At 37.7% G+C, this 23,020-nt stretch overlaps 1 protein-coding gene across 1 annotated transcript in view; it reads left to right on the forward strand.

The window, feature by feature from the left end:
* The window catches only part of LOC128645669 (uncharacterized), a 369,635-nt gene that overhangs the window by 96,044 nt on the left and 250,571 nt on the right, over positions 1-23,020 (forward strand). The window contains exon 3 of the mRNA XM_053698822.1: positions 18,089-18,249. Within this exon, the coding sequence (XP_053554797.1) occupies positions 18,089-18,249 (161 nt within the window). The remainder of the gene's footprint in view (positions 1-18,088; positions 18,250-23,020) is intronic.

The following is a 23,020-nucleotide window of genomic DNA, read 5'->3' on the forward strand; positions in this document are numbered from 1 at the left end:
CTTACTTGTCAGGATCAGACTGATATACTTCAGGAAAGTTTTCTTCTGTGAAAAGCACACTGGTCTAAAAGAGGCTGCTTCCGGGTGGTAAATCGCCATAGAACAAGCCACTGAGCTGTTGTCCGTTCCTGGTAGAGCGCTTCTCTCTTTGTATACATATATATATAGAAATATGTATTTACAATAAAAAATGATCATGTAAGTGAATTGGAATGTTAAATATGTACAGTAAATATACAGTTTGTATTCTTTTTGGAGTAAAAGAGCTGTTTATCTCAGGGCAATGCCCTACTAAAGGCCCCTTTAAGGATCCCCCAAAAGGCCCTTTTAAAGGCCTATAATAGTTTGGGGGGTGCGGGTTTGTATTCTTTTTAAAGTAAAAGAGCTGTTTATCTCAGGGCAATGCCCTATAAAAGGCCATTTTAAGGGCCCCCCCAAAAGGCCTGTTAAGTTAGGCATCAATAATTTATGAATATCAATAAATAAATTAATATGCAACCGAATTACAACATTAATATTTTTTAGTTCTTGTTTTATGGTCGAATATGTGGAAGAAAAACACACAAACAGTATAATATCAATTGACAATTTACTTGGCAATCCATATTAAAAGTTAATACAATAAAACAATACTAGTACAAAAGACAGAAACAATACTCAACACAGTGATAACATATTACAATACAATAAAAACAAACAAGAATCAAAACAATACTCACAACAGTACAAATTCTAACCTACAGGGCCCAGCCTGCCAGCTGGGCCCAGCATCAACTCCAGTCTTTACTCCTTGCTGGCTCATGGTGGAAAGAGACAAACCTTTTCAATGTTCCCCAATTTACTCTCAACATGGGAGGTACTATATCAGGTAGGCTGGTCTATGATGTCACTGCCTGGAAATGAATTCTACACACTGCCCCCAGTGGACCATCTAGCAAATTGCATAATTATGCTTAATTTATTACATAAATCATTAGTGAATAATCAATACAAACCACCCTTTGACTTATGTCATAAACAAGCATTTATAAAACATTTACCTCTCAACTCTCACCAGTTTTCACCATTACCTGCCCCACAACAAAACCCATTATTCCATAGAACAATAGACATTTACCCTTAATAGCTGTTTCTATTACATACGCTTATTGAAATACACCAGAAAGTTATTACATATTATCTGCCCTTTCAAACTTACACAATTGAGCACATGCCTCACCAGTTGGAAACCTTAACGCCTAAAATAGGCATGTGCCCACCCTTACAATCATGAACAACTGAAACCCATTTTTTTTTTTTTTTATTGTAATAAGCCAAATGATATTGTATTCATGTGAGGATGTGAGGTGGAGCGTAATATAATAGACACAACAACCCAATAGCACCTCTAAATCATGACACTGTTGGACAATCACTTGAACTGGACTCCTGTAGCCTATGGTTGGTCTGTGTGCCTGATATTTCCTAAACTTTAAATCCCGGGAAACTGGATCTGGAACAGTTTTTACTCCAAGAACTTGACAAACGGAGACAGATGAGAGAAATAATTTGCACAAAGAAGAAGGATGTTGGATAACAGTTCGTGTGTGCAGGGACTATTCTGTGTTTTGTGGTCATAGATTTTTCTTCATTTCCTTTACCACCTTCACATAGCACAGGCTCCTGCTCCTTTTTTTTTGTTACCTTCTCCCATTACTCTCAGCTGCAGTTCTTGTTCTCACAATAAAAGATGAGCTTGGTGTCCAAAGGTGTGGCCTCTTCTTATAGCTCCCGTGGGGCAATAAAATTCCCATTGCTGAAAAGTTCTTAAATGAAATAACACAGTCATTGACATGCACAGACAGAAACAGCAGATAAATGTGCACAGACAGAAACAGCAGATAAAATCCTCTTGCTGGAAAGTTCTTGAACACAGGCAATGATGGTCGATGATCACTTTGCGCCAATTATCACAAGTTACTATTTGGTTGTGGTGTCTTAAGTATATTTTACCCTTTGGAGATAGATAAAATACCTACACATCTCCTGAGAATTGTCTCTATACATCCACGCCACTCCTAATTCACTGATAAACACAATATCAGCAGAGTCGTAACAGATTAAACTGGAAATCAAACTTATCTTGTTGGGTCTGTTAACTAAACCCCAAATAAAACAAAAAAATTAATCACCCTCACTATTAACACTTATGTTATTTAACCAAAATGCCTACTCTCATTCCTCTTAACTACAAGTTGCTGTCTCCATGCTGACATTCTAATACATTGCAATGATAGTGGTATGCATTGCAATCCTTCCTACTTAGTTCTAAATGCAAACCCAAAAGGGATAAATGCAACCAATTAATAGCCCAACCAGAATAAAAAAAGGTAAAAAAAAACCCTCACCCATTCACCTACTAAATAACTTTGTATAAGTCACCTTAATTAAAGAAGCATTGTGCAACTGTCATTAACTTATAAGAGGTATGCATGAGATCATAGTATACACATGTTAAATGCAATGCAATAATATAAAACACATTAGATCAGAATTTAAACAATAGTCTTCTTCTTGGATTGGATCGTAACCATGTTCCCGTTTTCACCTCTGTTATATCTAAAAGGAAAGAGCACAGGTCATAATTACCTCCCCGGTCATTTACAGCATACAAGATCCAACACTAGCAAGTATGTATATATAATTATATAATTATTCTGGCAACTTAAACTACCAGCTTGTAGCTACTTTCTCCTCCCTATTTAACATACAGAGTTATAAATATCTCTCCACCCCTCAGGATTTGGGCATTATCCACTATTCTTGCACAGGTACTTATGGTTTCCTCTACTTCTGCCCTCCCGCTAGGCCACAAATGTGTTTATCCTGAGGTGACCGCCCCATAAACTAAACCACAAATGTTCCTACATCATCAGATTGAAGGCTGTAGCCACTACCCTTGCACAGGGACTAATGGGGTAATTTCCTACCTTTTGCCTTCCCCACATTAATTTTTATAGAGGAGCAAACATGCAGCTTACCTCTTCCAGCTCGTTTAAGGGTATGGACCAATATGTCTTCAATTCTAAAAAGAAATCACATAACAGCTATGGGCATGCTTTCCATCTCCACCCTTACCTGGACACGTCAAATTTTTATAGAGGAGCAAACATGCAGCTTACCTCTTCCAGCTCGTTTAAGGGCTATGGACCAATATGTCTTCAATTCCAAAAAGAAATCACATAACAGCTATGGCATGCTTTCCATCTCCACCCTTACCTGGACACGTCAAATTAGAAATGCAGAACATACAGCATTTCTTTCCGGATCAGTAAAGGGATTATGGGCCAATATGTCTCAATGACAGCTATGGGTATGCTTCCATCTTTAATCCTGCCGGACATATAAAGTTAGTGAAGTGAACTACAAATCCTCTTCCAACTCTGTTAAAGGTTAAAGGCCATTATGCCTGCAATTCAAACAACCCCACCACAACCATTGGATAAGTTCCTCAATCTTTCAGACTTTTTTCCTGGACATGTATCCGCAACTCTTAGAGCGCTTCATACTAAACCTCACGGCAAAGGGCCTGCACAGGCATTCTGCTACTTAAAATGGACAGTCTAGTCAAAATTAAATTTTCAATATTTCAATAGGGCATGCAATTTAAAACAACTTTCCAACTGACTTTTATCATTATATTTTGCTTTTTTCACTTGGTGGTATTTTTCAAAAGCTAAACCTAGGTAGGCTCAAACTGGTTTCTAAACCGTTGAAAACCGCCTCTTAGCTCAGAGCATTTTGAAAGTTTTTCACAGTTGGAACATTGTGCTTGCTCCCTCTGAGTTATTTAGGAGTCTGCACTGATTGGCTAAACTGCATGACTGTCCAAAGCACTGAGATAAGGGGGCAGTATTGCAAAGACTTAGATACAAAGTAATCACAGAGGTAAAACATATATTTATATAACTGTGTTGGTTATACAAAACAGAGGAATGGGTAATAAAGGGATTATCTAACTTTTTAAACAATAAAAATTCTGGTGTAGACTGTCCCTTTAACTTAAGTTACCATTTCCACTGCAACTCCTTGGTCCTGGATGTTAAAACTGAAAGACATACTCCATACAATGGTTACTTTAGGCATATCATTGTAATGTCTTACAGATAAGACATTCGTTAATTTCTCTATAGTGCTTAAAACTCGTAATCTAGCTGTAAATAAGGTAACATTAAGAACTTTGGGTATATCGTTAATATTTTAATTTTAGATGTAGAACATTTTAAAAAACTTTACAAGGACAGCATCGCCATCAGATTTTTCATAATAAACAAAATTATGTTAAGATATACTACTTGCACATCATCCACTCCTGATTATTTGCAAACATATTCAATCCTTGGAAATGTCCTCCTTTGCTTCTACTTGTATGTAATGTAGGAAATCGTTGTCTGCAAGCAGAGAGGACCTTTTGTGATGGCTGGTACACTGTTTCTGTTGGCCGCCTTGCTTTTCAGTCGTGTCGATTGTTGGTGCCTTGAGCAGATAATTACTTCCTTGTTGATCCGGAGATGTGCTGGTTGTATCAACCCGCTGAAAGTGGCCTATGTTGCTAGCCAATATCTTGCTATATGCAGGAAGATCTAGTGTCTCCAAGTCGGCGGCTCCCCGGGAGTCCTCCCCAAGCTACCAGAGCAGCAACTTCGGTCCAGAGTGTTGTTCTGTCCATAATGGCCATCATGATCGGCTGTTATTCTTTAGGATCAGTGCTGTGGAGAAAGGTGCCTCCCTCTCGTCGGCTTTGAAGATTGCCATGTCTTTTATGGAGGTAGTAATCAGATATTCATTCAGCACTGCCATGGGCACCATTTTAAGATGTTCAGCCGTGCCTCTCTCAGTTACTATCAGTGATGTATGTATGGGAAAAATGGTTTGATTCATATGCTGATCGAGGTCTTCATTGATTATAGACTTGTAGTCTTGCATTATCAGTGAGTGCATTGCTTCCAAAGCAGAGTTTGGTTGCTTGTTCTTTGTATTTGGCAGAGACTCATATATAGTGTACTCCTCCAGCTGTAACATCACTCCCAACTTGCCTACTATCCGGTACTGCAGTGGTATCTCAATATATTTTGCTGGCTTGAGTTTTTCAGCCAAAATTTGGAGATCTTGTTCTGTGGGTGCTCTGTCTATCAAAGCTTGCATCATTGCCTCTATTTTTTTAAAGTGTGAGTCCATAGTATCAGAGAAGCTATCGATCCACATGGCTGTAAATAGTTGTTATGTTGTCACTTTTTATGCGATGCAACATTTGGTAGTTTATGTCTGTGTCCATTGTCTGTATAAGTTCAAAGAATGTTGTATAGCTGGTATAAATTCTGATAGTGCCCAGTTCTTGCCATACACCCCAGTTTCCTGGGGGGTGCACCGCCTGTTAAAATGCTGCAGCAACAGGCCTCAATTGTCCAAATCTGTCTCTTGGTTCATAAATACAGCAAGTTGGGTACTTAGAAATAGTTGGATATATTGTTAATTACATACCCAGTTGTAATTTATTATAAATGCTGTAGAATAACAGTGATAACCAGTGGATTATCAACAAATCTCCTGGAGCACTAGAGAAATGCGACCACTCAGAGCTGCTGCATAGACACGCCCCCTAGTCTAGCGTATTTTATTAAAAAGATAGCAGCATCTTTATTTTTTTTTAATACAATGACTGCACTAGGCAGTATTTTGGGGCTAAAGTTGGTGGCACTCAAAAGTGACTTTACATTGCTGTCTATGGGAAATGTGTGTTCCCTGTAAATATATATATAAATAGGTATATACACATATTAACACATAAATATATATGTACAGTTGTAATCAAAATCATTCAACCCACATTGCAAATCAGGTTTACTGTCAATATTTACAGACTTTCAGCTGTTTGCAATGAACAAATCAAACAAAAGCAATTGAAATAGCTCAACACAATGAATGCTTCAAGTGGTTTCCCCAAAGTCAACAGAAAATGCAACTTTTAATTAATTCTGTAGTCTAAAAATGATTTAACCCCTTCATGGCAAGCATCTTTAGTGCTTAGTAGAGCACCCTTCTGCTTTTATGACCTGTTGCAAATGAGATGCATAGCCAGACACCAGCTTCTGGCAGCATTCCTGAGGAATCTTAGCCCATCTCTCATGAGCAATGGCCTCCAGTTCAGTAATATTCTTGGGTTTGCGTGATGCAACCACCTTCTTCAAATCCCACCAGAAATTTTCTATGGGGTTTAAGTCAGATGACTGTGATGGCCATTGTAGAATCTTCTAGGACTTCTTCTGCAACCAAATCTTGGTTGGATTTGAGGTATGCTTGGGATCATTGTTCTGTTAGAAGTTTCAATGACGCTGAAGGTTCAGCTTCCTCACAGACAGCATGACATTTTCTCCTAGGATTTCCTGATACTTCAATGAATCCATCTTGCCTTCGACACGCTACAGGTTTCTAGTATTGTTAATTACATACCCAGTTGTAATTTATTATAAATGCTGTAGAATAACAGTGATAACCAGCGGATTATCACCAAATCTCCTAGAGCACTAGAGAAATGCGACCACTCAGAGCTGCTGCATAGACACGCCCCCTAGTCTAGCGTATTTTATTAAAAAGATAGCAGCATCTTTATTTTTTTAATACAATGACTGCACTAGGCAGTATTTTTGGGGCTAAAGTTGGTGGCACTCAAAAGTGCCTTTACATTGCTGTCTATGGGAAATGTGTGTTCCCTGTAAATATATATATACATAGCTATATACACATATTAACACATAAATATATATGTACAGTTGTAATCAAAATCATTCAACCCACATTGCAAATCAGGTTTATTGTCAATATTTACAGACTTTCAGCTGTTTGCAATGAACAAATCAAACAAAAGCAATTGAAATAGCTCAACACAATGAATGCTTCAAGTGGTTTCCCCAAAGTCAACTGAAAATGCAAATTTTAATTAATTCTGTAGTCTCAAAATTATTCAACCCCTTCATGGCAAGCATCTTTAGTGCTTAGTAGAGCACCCTTCTGCTTTTATGACCTGTTGCAAATGAGATGCATAGCCAGACACCAGCTTCTGGCAGCATTCCTGAGGAATCTTAGCCCATCTCTCATGAGCAATGGCCTCCAGTTCAGTAATATTCATGGGTTTGCGTGCTGCAACCACCTTCTTCAAATCCCACCAGAAATTTTCTATGGGGTTTAAGTCAGATGACTGTGATGGCCATTGTAGAATCTTCTAGGACTTCTTCTGCAACCAAATCTTGGTTGGATTTGAGGTATGCTTGGGATCATTGTTCTGTTAGAAGTTTCAATGACGCTGAAGGTTCAGCTTCCTCACAGACAGCATGACATTTTCTCCTAGGATTTCCTGATACTTCAATGAATCCATCTTGCCTTCCACACGCTACAGGTTTCCAGTGTCCAACATGCTTAAAGGGAAGAACAACACCTGCTTGAAAGGTTTTTAGCTAACTTTCTTTGATTAAGCAAAATAAACTAACTACAATTTTGCATGCAGTCTTCATCTTACTGCATTCTGTTGCAGAAAACAGCTTTATAATTTTAATGATGATCTGCAGCCTACAATCTGCTATGTCTGCTGCCATATTGTGAAGACTTTCCACTACAGTGGGTCATGTGACTAAAACGGCACCTCTTTCTATTACTAACGCTGAAATAGCTCAACACAATGAATGCTTCAAGTGGTTTCCCCAAAGTCAACAGAAAATGCAACTTTTAATTAATTCTGTAGTCTCAAAATGATTTAACCCCTTCATGGCAAGCATCTTTAGTGCTTAGTAGAGCACCCTTCTGCTTTTATGACCTGTTGCAAATGAGATGCATAGCCAGACACCAGCTTCTGGCAGCATTCCTGAGGAATCTTAGCCCATCTCTCATGAGCAATGGCCTCCAGTTCAGTAATATTCTTGGGTTTGCGTGATGCAACCACCTTCTTCAAATCCCACCAGAAATTTTCTATGGGGTTTAAGTCAGATGACTGTGATGGCCATTGTAGAATCTTCTAGGACTTCTTCTGCAACCAAATCTTGGTTGGATTTGAGGTATGTTTGGGATCATTGTTCTGTTAGAAGTTTCAATGACGCTGAAGGTTCAGCTTCCTCACAGACAGCATGACATTTTCTCCTAGGATTTCCTGATACTTCAATGAATCCATCTTGCCTTCCACACGCTACAGGTTTCCAGTGTCCAACATGCTTAAAGGGAAGCACAACACCTGCTTGAAAAGTTTTTAACTAACTTTCTTTGATTAAGCAAAATAAACTAACTACAATTTTGCATGCAGTCTTCATCTTACTGCATTCTGTTGCAGAAAACAGCTTTATAATTTTAATGATGATCTGCAGCCTACAATCTGCTATGTCTGCTGCCATATTGTGAAGACTTTCCACTACAGTGGGTCATGTGACTAAAACGGCACCTCTTTCTATTACTAACGCTGAAATAGCTCAACACAATGAATGCTTCAAGTGGTTTCCCCAAAGTCAACAGAAAATGCAACTTTTAATTAATTCTGTAGTCTCAAAATGATTTAACTCCTTCATGGCAAGCATCTTTAGTGCTTAGTAGAGCACCCTTCTGCTTTTATGACCTGTTGCAAATGAGATGCATAGCCAGACACCAGCTTCTGGCAGCATTCCTGAGGAATCTTAGCCCATCTCTCATGAGCAATGGCCTCCAGTTCAGTAATATTCTTGGGTTTGCGTGATGCAACCACCTTCTTCAAATCCCACCAGAAATTTTCTATGGGGTTTAAGTCAGATGACTGTGATGGCCATTGTAGAATCTTCTAGGACTTCTTCTGCAACCAAATCTTGGTTGGATTTGAGGTATGCTTGGGATCATTGTTCTGTTAGAAGTTTCAATGACGCTGAAGGTTCAGCTTCCTCACAGACAGCATGACATTTTCTCCTAGGATTTCCTGATACTTCAATGAATCCATCTTGCCTTCCACACGCTACAGGTTTCCAATGTCCAACATGCTTAAAGGGAAGCACAACACCTGCTTGAAAAGTTTTTAACTAACTTTCTTTGATTAAGCAAAATAAACTAACTACAATTTTGCATGCAGTCTTCATCTTACTGCATTCTGTTGCAGAAAACAGCTTTATAATTTTAATGATGATCTGCAGCCTACAATCTGCTGTCTGCTGCCATATTGTGAAGACTTTCCACTACAGTAGGTCATGTGACTAAAACGGCACCTCTTTCTATTACTAACGCTGAGGAAGCAGAGGGATCACTGCAGTGTCTTCTAAGAATGGCTTCAGTCACTGCTATAATTATAAATACCAAGAGCAGGGAAGGAAGTGGGAGGGGGAGAGGAATGCACAGGGGGAAGAAAGGCTTCGGAGACAGAAAGCAAACTTCTGCTGCAGATATAATTGTAACCAGATACTTCTGCATTTATCTACGTTACTTACAGCCCTGAGTCTCCCTCCCCCTCTCTGCTTCCTTCCCTGCTCTTGCTATTTATAAATATAGCAGTGTCTGAAGCCGTTTGTCTTTGAAACTGCAGTCCTCACTCTGCTTCCTCAATGTTAGAAATAGAAGGTGCTGTGTGAGTCATGTGACCTTCTAATGTTGAAGACGTGCGTTACAATATGGCAGCAGACATAGCAAGTGCTAGGCGGTTGATTAAACTTTAAATTATGAAGCTGTTTTTCTACAACACAAATGAAAATACAGCATAAATAATTGATAGTTAGTTTATTTTGTACAATTACAACAAGTTAGTTTAGAACACTTGAAGCAGGTGTTGTGGTTCCCTTTAACTGTAGGCAGAGTGTTTTTGCAGCGTATGCTTCAATCTTTTTCCTCCAGACATACCACCGATCCATAAGGCCAAAAAGTTCCATTTTTTTTTATCGCTCTGCAAAACTGAAACCCAAAAGTTCTGTGACTTATTTATATGATTTTGAGCATATTGGGGCCGACTTTTCTTGTGCTTTTGGGTCAGTAGTGGTGTATGTCTTGGAGTTCTGTCATAGAAACCTTCTGCGTTTAGTATGCACCTTACTGTGCAAACTGAAACCTCAGTGCCTGTTGCCACAAAGTCTTGCTGCAGATCTTTTGAAGTCACTCGAGGGTTTTTCTCAACCTGCCCTCTCAAAAATCTGGTTGCAGCTGTTGATAGCTTCCTTTTTCTGCCCCGTCCATTTAGTGTAACTACTGTTCCTTTAACTTTAAACTTGCAAAATATGCTTCCAACAGTGTCTCTAAGAGCATTAAGTGCCTTCGCTATCCTTTTGTATCCTGTTCCTTGCTTGTGAAGTGCGATGATCTCTTTTCTTTTACATATTTCTAACATGAAATCAAATGTGACACTCAACAAAACCCTAGCCAGTTCAGGTATTTCGTGTGTTCTAGCTCAAGCACACCTGGTGCAACTAATGAAGCCCTTGATTAGTTGCATCAGGTGTGCTTGAGACAACACCTGTTTTGCATATTTTGCTGTTGTGAGGGATTCTATTCAGGGGGTTGAATAATTTTGAGACTGCAGAATTAATTAAAAGTTTCATTTGCATTTGAATTTGGGGAAACCACTTTGTTATGTTGAGCTATTTCAATTGCTTTTGTTTGATTTGTTCATTGCAAACAGCTGAAAGTCTGTTAAATTTTACAATAACCTGATTTGCAATGGGGGTTAAATAATTTTGATTACAACTGTATATAATAATATACATATATATTTAAATTAGCTGCCATTGCTGCGCTACTTACCCCCTTTGCTGCGCTGAAGTTCTGATGCCGTCTCTGATGGCATCGGAACAAGGCTCCCATAGGAGCCTATGGAAGCACGCTCTCGTGATCACAATGCTTCCTAGCTGTGAACTTGTAATACCAGCGAACATTAGCGTGCGCTGGTGTGATATGTGTGAATAAATTTGTCTCACAAACTTTAGAGAAAAATAAAATAAAGGGAATGTAGCTCTTTTCTTGTAAACAGCAAATATATATAACTTAATATACTCGCATGCACAAGGTGAGCATTTACTTTAGTAATTGAAATGAAAGTATGGACTATACCTCTATGAATGTAAATAATAATTCTTATGTGAGAAGCTTATATAGCTTCTACTATATAAACAATGATTCGTTTATGATCAAAGAAAAAATGAGAAAAAATTCCTTTAAATTCAGGATATGAAATAAGTTGATAAAGTTCAAATCTTAGTAAAGTAATGTTCAAATAACTTTCCTTTAGTTTCACGCACTCACACAAACACTCTAAAATATATATACAATGATCCAACACACACGCAATATTGAGCAGCAAGGAGGAGGTTAATTCAGTGAAAATACAGCTCAGGTAAGTAATGACACTTAGCGTTATATTTGTAACCTTAAACTTTGTATACATTACGATACCAGTACCAGCGTGGTGATAAGACCAGATTTCCCCAGAAACGATGGTGAAGCGTGGAGAGCGGTATTAGCAGCAGAGTATATACTAAACCGGAGAAATTTAGAAAGCGGCATCCGGTAGCAGCATGTGTGAGTGCGGCTTCAGCTGTGAGTGATAGAGTTCCGGAAGCGTAGGAATATGATTAGAAGTAATGGTCCCAAAAAAGGAATCAGGAAAGAAGTGCAGAAAACTTTGAGTACAAACAGCCTTCAAAAATTATTAAATACTTTAGACCTGAAAGGGAAAAATAAATTGCTTGAAATGAGCAATAGCAAAGGATGAGAGAATCCACTTTAATTTTCAGGCACTGAGTAATGGAGAAGCACTTCCTTAAATAGGAGGAAGTGCTGACAGTCAGAAAGTCTTAAAGGGATATCACATCCCCCCCTTCTCAGGGAATCACCCCCGGGGATTCCAGACCAGGTTTAAGGGGGTAACGATGATGGAATGACTTCACCAGACGAGGGGCATGAACTTCCGAATGAAGATGCCAGGAATCATCCTCTGGACCATAACCCTTCCATCTGATAAGATATTCTAATCTTTGTCGTCGAATCCTAGAATCCAATATAGATTCAACTTCAAATTCCTCTGGAAGATCCACTGAGATAGGAGGTGGAAGATCAACTGTCGTACGTGTCATTGAATAAAAAGGTTTTAGTAATGAAATATGAAAAGTGGGATGAAACTTGTAGTCCTTGGGTAACGTGAGTTTGACCACATTGGGATTTATTACCTGCTCCACAGGGTAAGGTCCCAGAAATTGGTTAGCCAATTTCTTGCTAGGGACCTGAAGTTTGAGGTTTTTAGTAGAGAGTAATACTAGGTCACCTATTTTATATTCAGGTCCAATTGAATGTTTCCGATCATAGTATTTCTTTTGGTATTCCTTAGCTTCAGCTAGATGTTTTTTCAATACTCTTAATCGATCTTGAAGCTTGGAAGAAAAATCTAAAGCTGAAGGGGAATTTACTGTTTTGTGGGACAAGGTTATAGTATTAGGATGGTACCCATAAGTTGCGAAGAAGGGGGATGTTTTGGTTGAAGAACAAAATGAATTATTATGAGTAAATTCAGCCATAGGAAGGTAAATTAGCCAGTCATCTTGTAAATGTGAAATATAAGAACGTAAAAAGTGTTCAATAGTCTGGTTGAGTCTTTCTGTCAAGCCATTTGTCTGAGGATGAAAAGCAGTAGTGTAGCGATGATCAATTTTCAGTAATTTACACAAAGATCTCCAGAACGAAGAGGTGAATTGGGTACCCCTGTCAGTAATAATATTAGAGGGTAAACCATGTAGTCTTACAACCTGATCAAGAAATACTTTAGCTGTAGTCATGGCAGTTGGTAATCCCTTAAGTGGAACAAAATGAGCCAGTCTTGTTAAATGGTCGACTACTACCATGATAGTGTTATATTGTTGTGATGCAGGTAACTCAACTATAAAATCCATGGCAATAGTACTCCATGGTTTATCTGGAATGGGCAGAGGCCTAAGTAACCCTATGGGTTTTTTATGTTCAATTTTATTTCTAGCACAATTCTCACACCTAGAGACATAATCATAAATGTATTTATTCATTCCTGGCCACCAAAACTTACGACGGGTAAGTTCAATGGTTTTCTGTATCCCTGGGTGACCAGATACGGTGTCATCATGGGTATGTGTGAGAATGGAAGATCTTATTTTCTCAGGTATGTATAACTTTTCTTCATGATAAAAAAAGACCTGTAGTAGGATCTTTGGAACAATTTTGTAATGGTATTGAATCATGTTTTAGAGCGTTGTAAATCTCTTCTTCTAAAGGTGTTAAAGTACCTATTATCTTTTCTGGTGGAATAGTGAAGTTAGGTTGTTCATGTGGAAGTAACTCATAAATACGTGAAAGTGCATCTGCCTTTGTGTTTTGACTCCCAGGTTTATAAGTTATTAGAAAGTTAAAGCGATCTAGAAAGAGTGACCATCTTGCTTGCCTTGCTGTTAAAGTCTTATTCTTTTTTAAGTATTCTAAATTTTTATGATCAGTATATATAAGGAATGGAATTACTGATCCTTCTAGTAGGTGTCTCCATTGTTCTAGAGAACACTTAATAGCAAGGAGTTCTTTGTCTCCAACACTATAGTTAGCTTCAGCACAAGTCAACGTTCTTGAATAGAACGCAATGGGATGAACTTCACCTGTCTCCTTATTTTGTTGGGAAAGAACAGCCCCTATGCCTGTATTAGATGCATCAACTTCCAACAGGAACTGTTGATCAAATTTAGGCAGTGTTAGTATTGGAGCTGTTGTGAACATTTCCTTAAGACTATCAAAAGTCTTCTGGGCTTGTTCAGACCACTTAAATCGCTGTTTTATGCTAGTTAATTGTGTTAATGGTTTTATCACTGAGGAGAAGTTTTTTATAAATTTACGGTAATAATTTGCGAAACCAATAAATCGCTGTAATGCTTTTACTGTAGTGGGTTTAGGCCAGTCTTTAATAGCGGATACTTTTTCAGGATCCATTTCTATTTTGTTTGGGGTAATTATATAACCCAAAAATTTTATTTTTGAGACATGAAAAACACATTTTTCTAGCTTAGCATATAACTTATGCTCCTTGAGTCGAGTAAGAACCCACCTAACATGTTTTTCATGTTCTATGGGAGATTTCGAATAAATCAGAATATCATCTAGATATATGATGACACAGATATCCATTAGATCATGAAAAATCTCGTTGATAAAATGTTGGAAGGTTGCGGGAGCATTGCTCAAACCAAAGGGCATTACGTTATACTGGAAAAGACCATAGCGGGTTCTGAACGCGGTTTTCCATTCGTGCCCTTCCTTTATGCAAATAAGATTATAAGCGCCCTTTAGATCTAATTTCGAGTAGATCGTGGCCTCATTTAATCTTTCGAGTAACTCTGGTATGAGAGGTAAAGGATACCTATTTTTAATTGTTATTTCATTCAATGCCCTGTAGTCTATAATGGGTCTTATTGTCCCATCTTTGTTGCGTACTAAAAATAATCCTGCAGCAGCAGGGGATGTTGAGTGTGAGATGAACCCTTTTCGCAAATTTTCATCTAAATATGATCTTAGATATACCAATTCTTCTTGCGAAAGAGGGTAAATCTTACCATGTGGTATCTGAGATCCCGGTATTAAATCAATGGGACAGTCAAATTCCCTATGTGGTGGGAGGTTTTCTGCCTCCTTGAGGTCAAATACCTCTGCCAGGTCCTGATAAATTTGTGGTAGCTCATGTTCTATAGTAGAGATTACCTGATAGGGAAAACAAGTCTTTATACAATAATCAGAGTCAAATTTTATTTGTTGTGATGACCAGTCAATATGAGGATTATGTATTTGTAACCAGTTGAAACCTAAGATAATAATATGCATGTAGATAGGTATGAGGTCAAAAGTAATATATTCAGAATGTCCTTGGTCAGTTGTTATGAGTAAAGGGATTGTCTGATGAGTAATGGGGCCCTGTTGTATAATAGAACCATCAATAAGTTTAACAGAAACAGGATGTGTCTTGACAACAGTTGGAATTTTATTGAGCTTAACATATGCTATGTCTATATAATTTCCTGACGCCCCAGAATCAATCAAAGCGTTAGAGCGCACGTTTTTCTGATCCCACTGTAAAGAAAAAGTGAGAGTGAGATGGGGGTTTTGAGAAATGTGAAAAATATTGTTTTTGAAACTACCCTTACCCTTTTTCTGTCTCAATAGAGATGGACAATTTGTGACGGAGTGGTCTTTTTGTCCACAATAAAGACAGAGATTTTCTAATCTACGTCTAATTTTTTCCTCTGGGGTTAGAGGACCCCTTATAGTTCCAATTTCCATAGGAACCTGGTTTGAAACAGCTTTTTCCATGGTTGTAAAACAGGGATATGAACGTCTGGGTACTACTTCATAGGAAGCTTTTTCAGCCTTTCTTTCACGTAACCTTCGGTCCAAGGTGGTGCTTAATTTCATCAACCCATTCAGTGTGTCAGGCATCTCTAGACGTGACAATTCATCTTTAAGGGATTCAGAGAGACCCAATCTGAATTGATTCTTTAAACTGATCTCGTTCCATTGAGAGTCATCTATCCACATTTGAATTCAGTAATATATTCTTCAATGTTTCTTTTCCCTTGTTTCATAGATCTTAATTTGTTTTCAGCTGTTATTTGAGTGTGGAATCCTCATACAAGGCAGTCATAGCTAAAAAAAATTCTTCAAGCGAATCCAATATTGAATGTTCACTTTCAAAAAACCTATTGGCCCAGGAGCGTGGCTCCCCCTGTAGGAAGGAAATAGTGGTACAGACCTTTATCCTTTCACTATGATATGTTTTAGGTCTAAGTGAGAAAAGAAGTTTACATGCACTTTTAAAATCCCTGAATTCGCTGCGTTTGCCAGAAAATGGTTGTGGGTATTGTATGTGAGGTTCAGCAATTCCTGCTTCTTTCCCTGACATACAATCTTTTATTATAGTTTTGAGAGCTTTATTTTCAGTTTGTACCTCTGTTAATGCTCTAGCAAGATATTCTAATTTCTGATGAATATTAGAAAATTCATTTTTAATTTCATTAGGATCCATATTCCAAAAAATAAAAAAAAAACTTTCTTTTTAGGCCTGAAAATTCTGTGATATGTGTGAATAAATTTGTCTCACAAACTTTAGAGAAAAATAAAATAAAGGGAATGTAGCTCTTTTCTTGTAAACAGCAAATATATATAACTTAATATACTCGCATGCACAAGGTGAGCATTTACTTTAGTAATTGAAATGAAAGTATGGACTATACCTCTATGAATGTAAATAATAATTCTTATGTGAGAAGCTTATATAGCTTCTACTATATAAACAATGATTCGTTTATGATCAAAGAAAAAATGAGAAAAAATTCCTTTAAATTCAGGATATGAAATAAGTTGATAAAGTTCAAATCTTAGTAAAGTAATGTTCAAATAACTTTCCTTTAGTTTCACGCACTCACACAAACACTCTAAAATATATATACAATGATCCAACACACACGCAATATTGAGCAGCAAGGAGGAGGTTAATTCAGTGAAAATACAGCTCAGGTAAGTAATGACACTTAGCGTTATATTTGTAAACCTTAAACTTTGTATACATTACGATACCAGTACCAGCGTGGTGATAAGACCAGATTTCCCCAGAAACGATGGTGAAGCGTGGAGAGCGGTATTAGCAGCAGAGTATATACTAAACCGGAGAAATTTAGAAAGCGGCATCCGGTAGCAGCATGTGTGAGTGCGGCTTCAGCTGTGAGTGATAGAGTTCCGGAAGCGTAGGAATATGATTAGAAGTAATGGTCCCAAAAAAGGAATCAGGAAAGAAGTGCAGAAAACTTTGAGTACAAACAGCCTTCAAAAATTATTAAATACTTTAGACCTGAAAGGGAAAAATAAATTGCTTGAAATGAGCAATAGCAAAGGATGAGAGAATCCACTTTAATTTTCAGGCACTGAGTAATGGAGAAGCACTTCCTTAAATAGGAGGAAGTGCTGACAGTCAGAAAGTCTTAAAGGGATATCACAGCTGGTATTACACAATCGAGCGCAAATATCGCTTTCATGAAAGTGATATTTAACGCTCCATTTGTAATCTGGTCCTAAATATGTAAATGCTGCAGAGAAGCTGCGTAAATTGATAAGGTGCAAATAGGTCATCGGTAAATACAGTTTGTCTAAACTGGTAGCATTGGTCACACCTTTAAGCTAATTACACATTCATATTTTGGGTTATGTTATTAGGATACCCATTTAAATACCTTTATAAATTTGACGATTCTTACATTGATTTTTCCATAAAATGATCAACAGCTGAGACTCTTAAAACCACTTTTATCTGTACCTTTTTCTTAAATTGCAAACAAACATCCAAAGACATCAAATAACATAAAAGATTGCCCTAAGATGAGACTTTATTAAAACAACACACACACACATACTACTGCATAGTATAACTGACCAGACATAAAAAGCAAGAAGAAAATGGATTGACTATTGATGTTGCGTTTTTAAACTTTAGCAAAGATGTATACTTTTGTGTGTGAAAAATCTAAGTTTGCATGCAAAATAAATCTTCATTTAACAAAAGTACAAATGTGCTCAATCACCCTATTTTTTAATTGAGACCACTGTAGTGATAGAAATACAGAATATACTTGTGAGAAACACATTTTTCCATTTATTTTTTCCTAATCTTATACTATCACAATAGGCTGAGAAGGAAGTGGAAAATCACACAATAGTTTAGTGATCTACTGGTCAGCACTTCTGCTGGTAGATCTCAATGTACCTTTTGGACACAGCTACATTAGCATGTTCTTATAACTTATTGGTTATACGTTTGTCATCATTTCAAGGAAATTATATGATTGGTATACATTTGAATCAATGTTTACTTTGTACATTTTTCTGTTTCTTTAAATTCCAGTTCTCAGTCCCACTAACAAGACAGATTTTATATTTGAATTGTTAATGGGTCTTGAGCACAAGAGTTGTAAACCACTAGCTTAGGTGATATTATAAGGTAAGGTTTTTTTACTTTTAAAAATAACTTAATAAAAAGCATTACTTTTTGAAGCATGCATTTTCTGTCTTGTATTCTCTACAGAAAGCAAAACCCTATGAAGTAGCAGTGGATGTTGGCTGTGGTACTGGAAGATATACTGAGCTACTTGCTTCTCATTTCCAGAAGGTTCTTGCTTTTGACAGCAGTGAATCTCAGATAAATGAGGCAAAGAGAGCTTGCTCATCCAAGAATGTCCATTATCAGTAAGTTTCACATACCTATTCAAATAAATATTTGTATTATTGTTTTACTTGTACGTTAAAAAAACTAGCAGTGTCTTTTATATGTTTTGGGGAACAACCGAATAGCCTGGAGGAGAATGTTACACAATAATAGAACTATCTATCATCTATCTACCCATGTACCCAAATTTTGATCCCATGCAAAACAGACTTCCAGCATGGAGGACTAGTCAATATTTGACTCATGCAAAGTCAGTGTTGTATTATAGTTTCATAAACATCTAAACTTAACACAATAGAATTTACGTGGTTAATCAAGAATGGTATCAAAGTCAAGGATGCTAAATTAGCACACTGGTGATTTATGTAATATATTATTGCCTTGACGTATAAGGGAAAATATTAATGTATAAAGATGAAAAAAGACAGTGTGGCACCCAGTATAATAGTACCAAAGAATATAGTTGAATTTGAAATCAGGTAAGTATAAAATGTACCTGGAATTTGCTGTGTTGGAATCCACTTGCAGATATTTAGCACTCTTTTACATACTCCTCTGCTATAAGACCTGAATTGAAACAGTTTGGCTAGAGAGGAGGTGGACACGGGAGCTGTTCAAGTGCTGACGGATATCCGTAGGCGAGGTCAGAGGAGAGACGTGATCAACCAAGAGGTCCATCCATGAGAGGGCAATGCAATAGACAGGGTCAGGAAGGCCAATGCCATTAACAGGTAGACAGTCCGAATGGCAACAATCCAAACAATGGGCAAAAGAGATTTCGGAATCCAGGCCAAGGTCATTAACAGAGACTCAGTCCAAAGATGCTTCAGGCCAGAACGAGAAAGCAGACTCAGAGTTGTAACAGATAGCCAGTGGTAAAGGTGCCAGGAAAATAGGAAGCACAAAGGAGGCAATAGGTAACAGAGGCAAACCAGGAATATCTAGGAGGGTAACTGGGAGCTCGGCAACTGATGACTGATAACTGATCACTAGAATAACCACGCAAACAGTGGAAAACTTCAAAGGGCCTTGTGTGATATTGTCATGATGTGCAGGAATACAACTTGATTCAGTGCTATCTTTTGGCGTGCTAACGAGCAGTTGACTCCTTTAAATATTAGCGGGGTCTTGTGCACACAAGTATTACTTAGCATGCTTCCAAAGGATCCAACATCGTTCCTGGACATAGCCCACATGAAGATAATGCACCATAAGATAGTGTGGTGAAAGTTACCCTGCCTGCCCTCGGACTTAGTATACCCGGGGAACTTAGCACAGCTACCCGGCGACCGCTTCTAATTGGTGTTACTGCATATACATTGGGTGCTGTTTTGTGTTATTTATTATTTTTTACTTATCTAGTTTTCGGCAAAATTGCAAGTTTCGCGGTACGGTTATACCACTGAAAATTGGCTATTGCGCTTGCAATATGCAGGTCTCCCGTATTACAAGTCGCGCTGGTACAACTATACCGCTAGCATTTTAGCCTTTACGCAACTCTCCATTCCGCAATCAAAAAATTACTTTTGAGTGCGGGATTTTCATTGCGCCTGTATTACAGGTTGTGCGGTCCGGCTATAATGCTAGCATTAGTATATACTGCCACAATCCATTCCCCTATCTGAGACCAGTAGTTATGGGACCTTTTTTTTTTGTTGGTAAAAGAGCTGTTTAACTTAGTGCAATGCCCTACAAAAAGGCCCTTTATTTTTTGTAATGTTAGATTTATTTATTTCAATTTAATCTTTTGTTTGTTTTTTAAGTAATGTTAGGATTTTTAGGGGTTAATAGTATAATTAGATTTATTGTGTTGTGTGGGGATGGCGGTTTAGGGGTTAATAGGTTTATTTTTATTGGTAGCAATGTGGGGGGCCGGTGGTTTAGAAGTTAATAGGTTTATTTAGGTATCAGCGATGCAGGGCGGTTTAGGGTTTAATCACTTTTGTTAGTGTCGGTGATGTCGGGGGCAGAGAATTAGGGGTATTTAGACTAGGGGTTTATGTAAGGGTGTTTTTACATAACTTTCATTTCCCCATAGACATCAATGGGGATGGCGTTACGGCGTTCGTATTCTGCGATCGCAGGTGTTTTTCTAACACTTTCTCTCCATTGAAGTCTAAGATGGAAAACGTGCACGAGCATGTCAAGTCAGGCCTTGGGTTTTGAAAAATGTATGCAGTGAAAATTGGATGCGTCCAATATTGGTATATTTAATCTAGTGAACTGAATACTTAAACAAATATATTAAGTATATTAAGTATCAAATTCAAAGTGATGCAAATATCTCTTAATGCTCTATGTGTATCAGAGAGCAAATCTATATGTATACACAAGCAGATGAAACAAATACAAATGCAAAATATATCACACAGTATTATATTAGCATATCAAATAATACTGAAAGACAATGCAAAGTTTGTGTAATAATAAAAGTTCAAAAGCACTTTTCCAAAGTTAAATGGATCTCTCCCAGGGCATCTACAGGAATGTCCCAAAAATATCCAAAAAAAAAGCCGCGGCAAGCTGCTTCTTCCAAAATCTGTTGGTGTTCAAATTTGTGTTCTATAGGGTATTAAAAAGAAGAAGGCTCCACCATAGTGCACAATCAATATTGCAGATAAAAGCCAGTGCACAATTGTACGTACTTACAGGATTATAGGCACTTGAGAAGTGCTACAAGGGCTTCCTTGACTCTTAAAGTCGTCCAGACAACTTTCCCTGTATTTTCCAGGCCACTCTAACCTCTAGTCGGCTGCAACAAACAGGATTTGGAAAAGATGCTGTTGAAAATCTTCAGTTACCAAATTGTAACTTTCCCAGCTCCGTAATAACCTAACAAACTCTGTGTGGTATTCACAAGCTTTGCTGGTTTACAATATATTAAAATAATGCTCGTGGAAAGCCCTTGTAGCGCTTCTCATGTGCCTATAATCCTGAAAGTACATACAATTGTGTGCTGGCTTTTATCTGCATTATTGATTGTGCACTATGGTGGTGCCTTCTTCTTCTTTTTAAAAGACCTTGGGTTTTGTGCGGTATGGAGCTTAGCGCACCATACCGCACAACAAAAGAAGGTTTTTCAGTGACTTGTAATGGCAGCACTTTGGAGAGTGTGATGCTGCTCATTTTTGCGTTATTTAGGCACCCGATTTAACGCACAACCTGTATTCTCTGTGTTTGTTTGGAGGTATGGAGTCGTTTCTATTTATTGTGGTTTATTTCACTGCAGAAATGGGTGAATAGCTTTTAAAATATAGATTTTCTTCAAATATTAATATTTAATTACTTAGCTATTTGTAAAAGGTTTTCAAATTCCTAAGTTAAAAAACAGGGATACACAATGACACTAATTCATGGTAAAAGTACAGATACATAACACAGACTAAACAAAATAAATAGAGGAAGAATAGAGTCCTGGACTGAAGACTATGTAATCTACAGCTAGAAAGGAGAGGGATTGGGTTTGAAAGTTTTAGTGAGTAGGAGCAGCATAGAAAAGTCTTGGAGACAGGAGAGGAAAGTATTCATGATAAGAGTGGATAGGTCGAAAGTTGTGTTTCATAACTTAGGTTGAATATAATGAATTTGATTTGAATGCATATGGGGAGTCATTGTAGGGACTGGCAGTGTGGGTAGCTGATGTGTATCAGTGACTAAGTAGTCTAACTGAAGCATTCATCATATATTGGACAGGAAGAAGTGGAAGTCTGGAAGGTTGCATAAACATAGGTTACAGTAGCCAATACAAGATGAAATGAGTCAGTGAATTCATATTTTGGTGGTGTCTTAGGTAAGAAAAGAGCAAATTCTAGAGATATTGAATAGATAAGCACAGATAAGGAATTGCTAAATGCTTGTATATATGTCATGAAGACAAATTTAGATACAAGTGTAATGCTAAGACTTAGTTGGAATATTGAGCACAAAGTTTTTTCACAACAATAGAGATATATAGTGCAGGGTGTCCATGATAGGAAGGAATAAGGAGACATTCAGTGTTTGAAATATTGAGTTGGAGGAAGTGTGAATACATTGAAAAGAAATGATGACCTGGTTGAGCAAAGGCAGAGGGAAAACTGGAGAAGAGTTAGAGATTTATGTCGTATCAGCATAGATGTGGTACTGGAACCCATGGTTAAAAAATATAAGTTTTCTAATGGTGGATGTATGGATTGAGAAAAGCAAGAGACCAAGACTATTACAGAAAAAGGCAGAGGATCAGGAGCTATGGCATTTAAAGAAGTAGTGGTAGTGGGTAGAGATACAAGTGAACTCAGAGTAGCCATCTGGAGAAGATGACAACATTGATATAAGAGATGATAAATATATTTGATTGGTAAGGTTAGGGACAGAGTTTATGGGTATTGGGGTAGATTGAATTGGTAATGAAGGACATCAGCATTAGACTTGTGCGCAATTGAAAAATTTGGTTAGTTTTGTTTCGAATCGGGCCTTAAAATTTTTTGGTTCGAGACAGTCGTAATAATTCAGTATGTGTCGGTAATTCAGTTTCGGAATTTATTCGGGTCGTTCCGGATTTTGAAATTCGGATGCATTCGAAACTGTTATCGAATTATTATTAATGTCGGACCGAATCTTTATTACGGACTGAATCATTATTTCTAACTAATGTTCCAGCGATTGCCGAAACAAAATTATGTTAAACCACCGCCACAACTAAATAAAGCTATTAACCCCTAAATCGCCGTCCCCCCACATCACTAACACTACCTAAACCTATTAACCCATATACCGCACCCCCCAAAATCACCAACACGAACTAAACCTATT

This window comes from Bombina bombina, chromosome 1 (genome assembly GCF_027579735.1).
Source record: "Bombina bombina isolate aBomBom1 chromosome 1, aBomBom1.pri, whole genome shotgun sequence".
In the NCBI taxonomy this organism is placed as follows: Eukaryota; Metazoa; Chordata; class Amphibia; order Anura; family Bombinatoridae; genus Bombina; species Bombina bombina.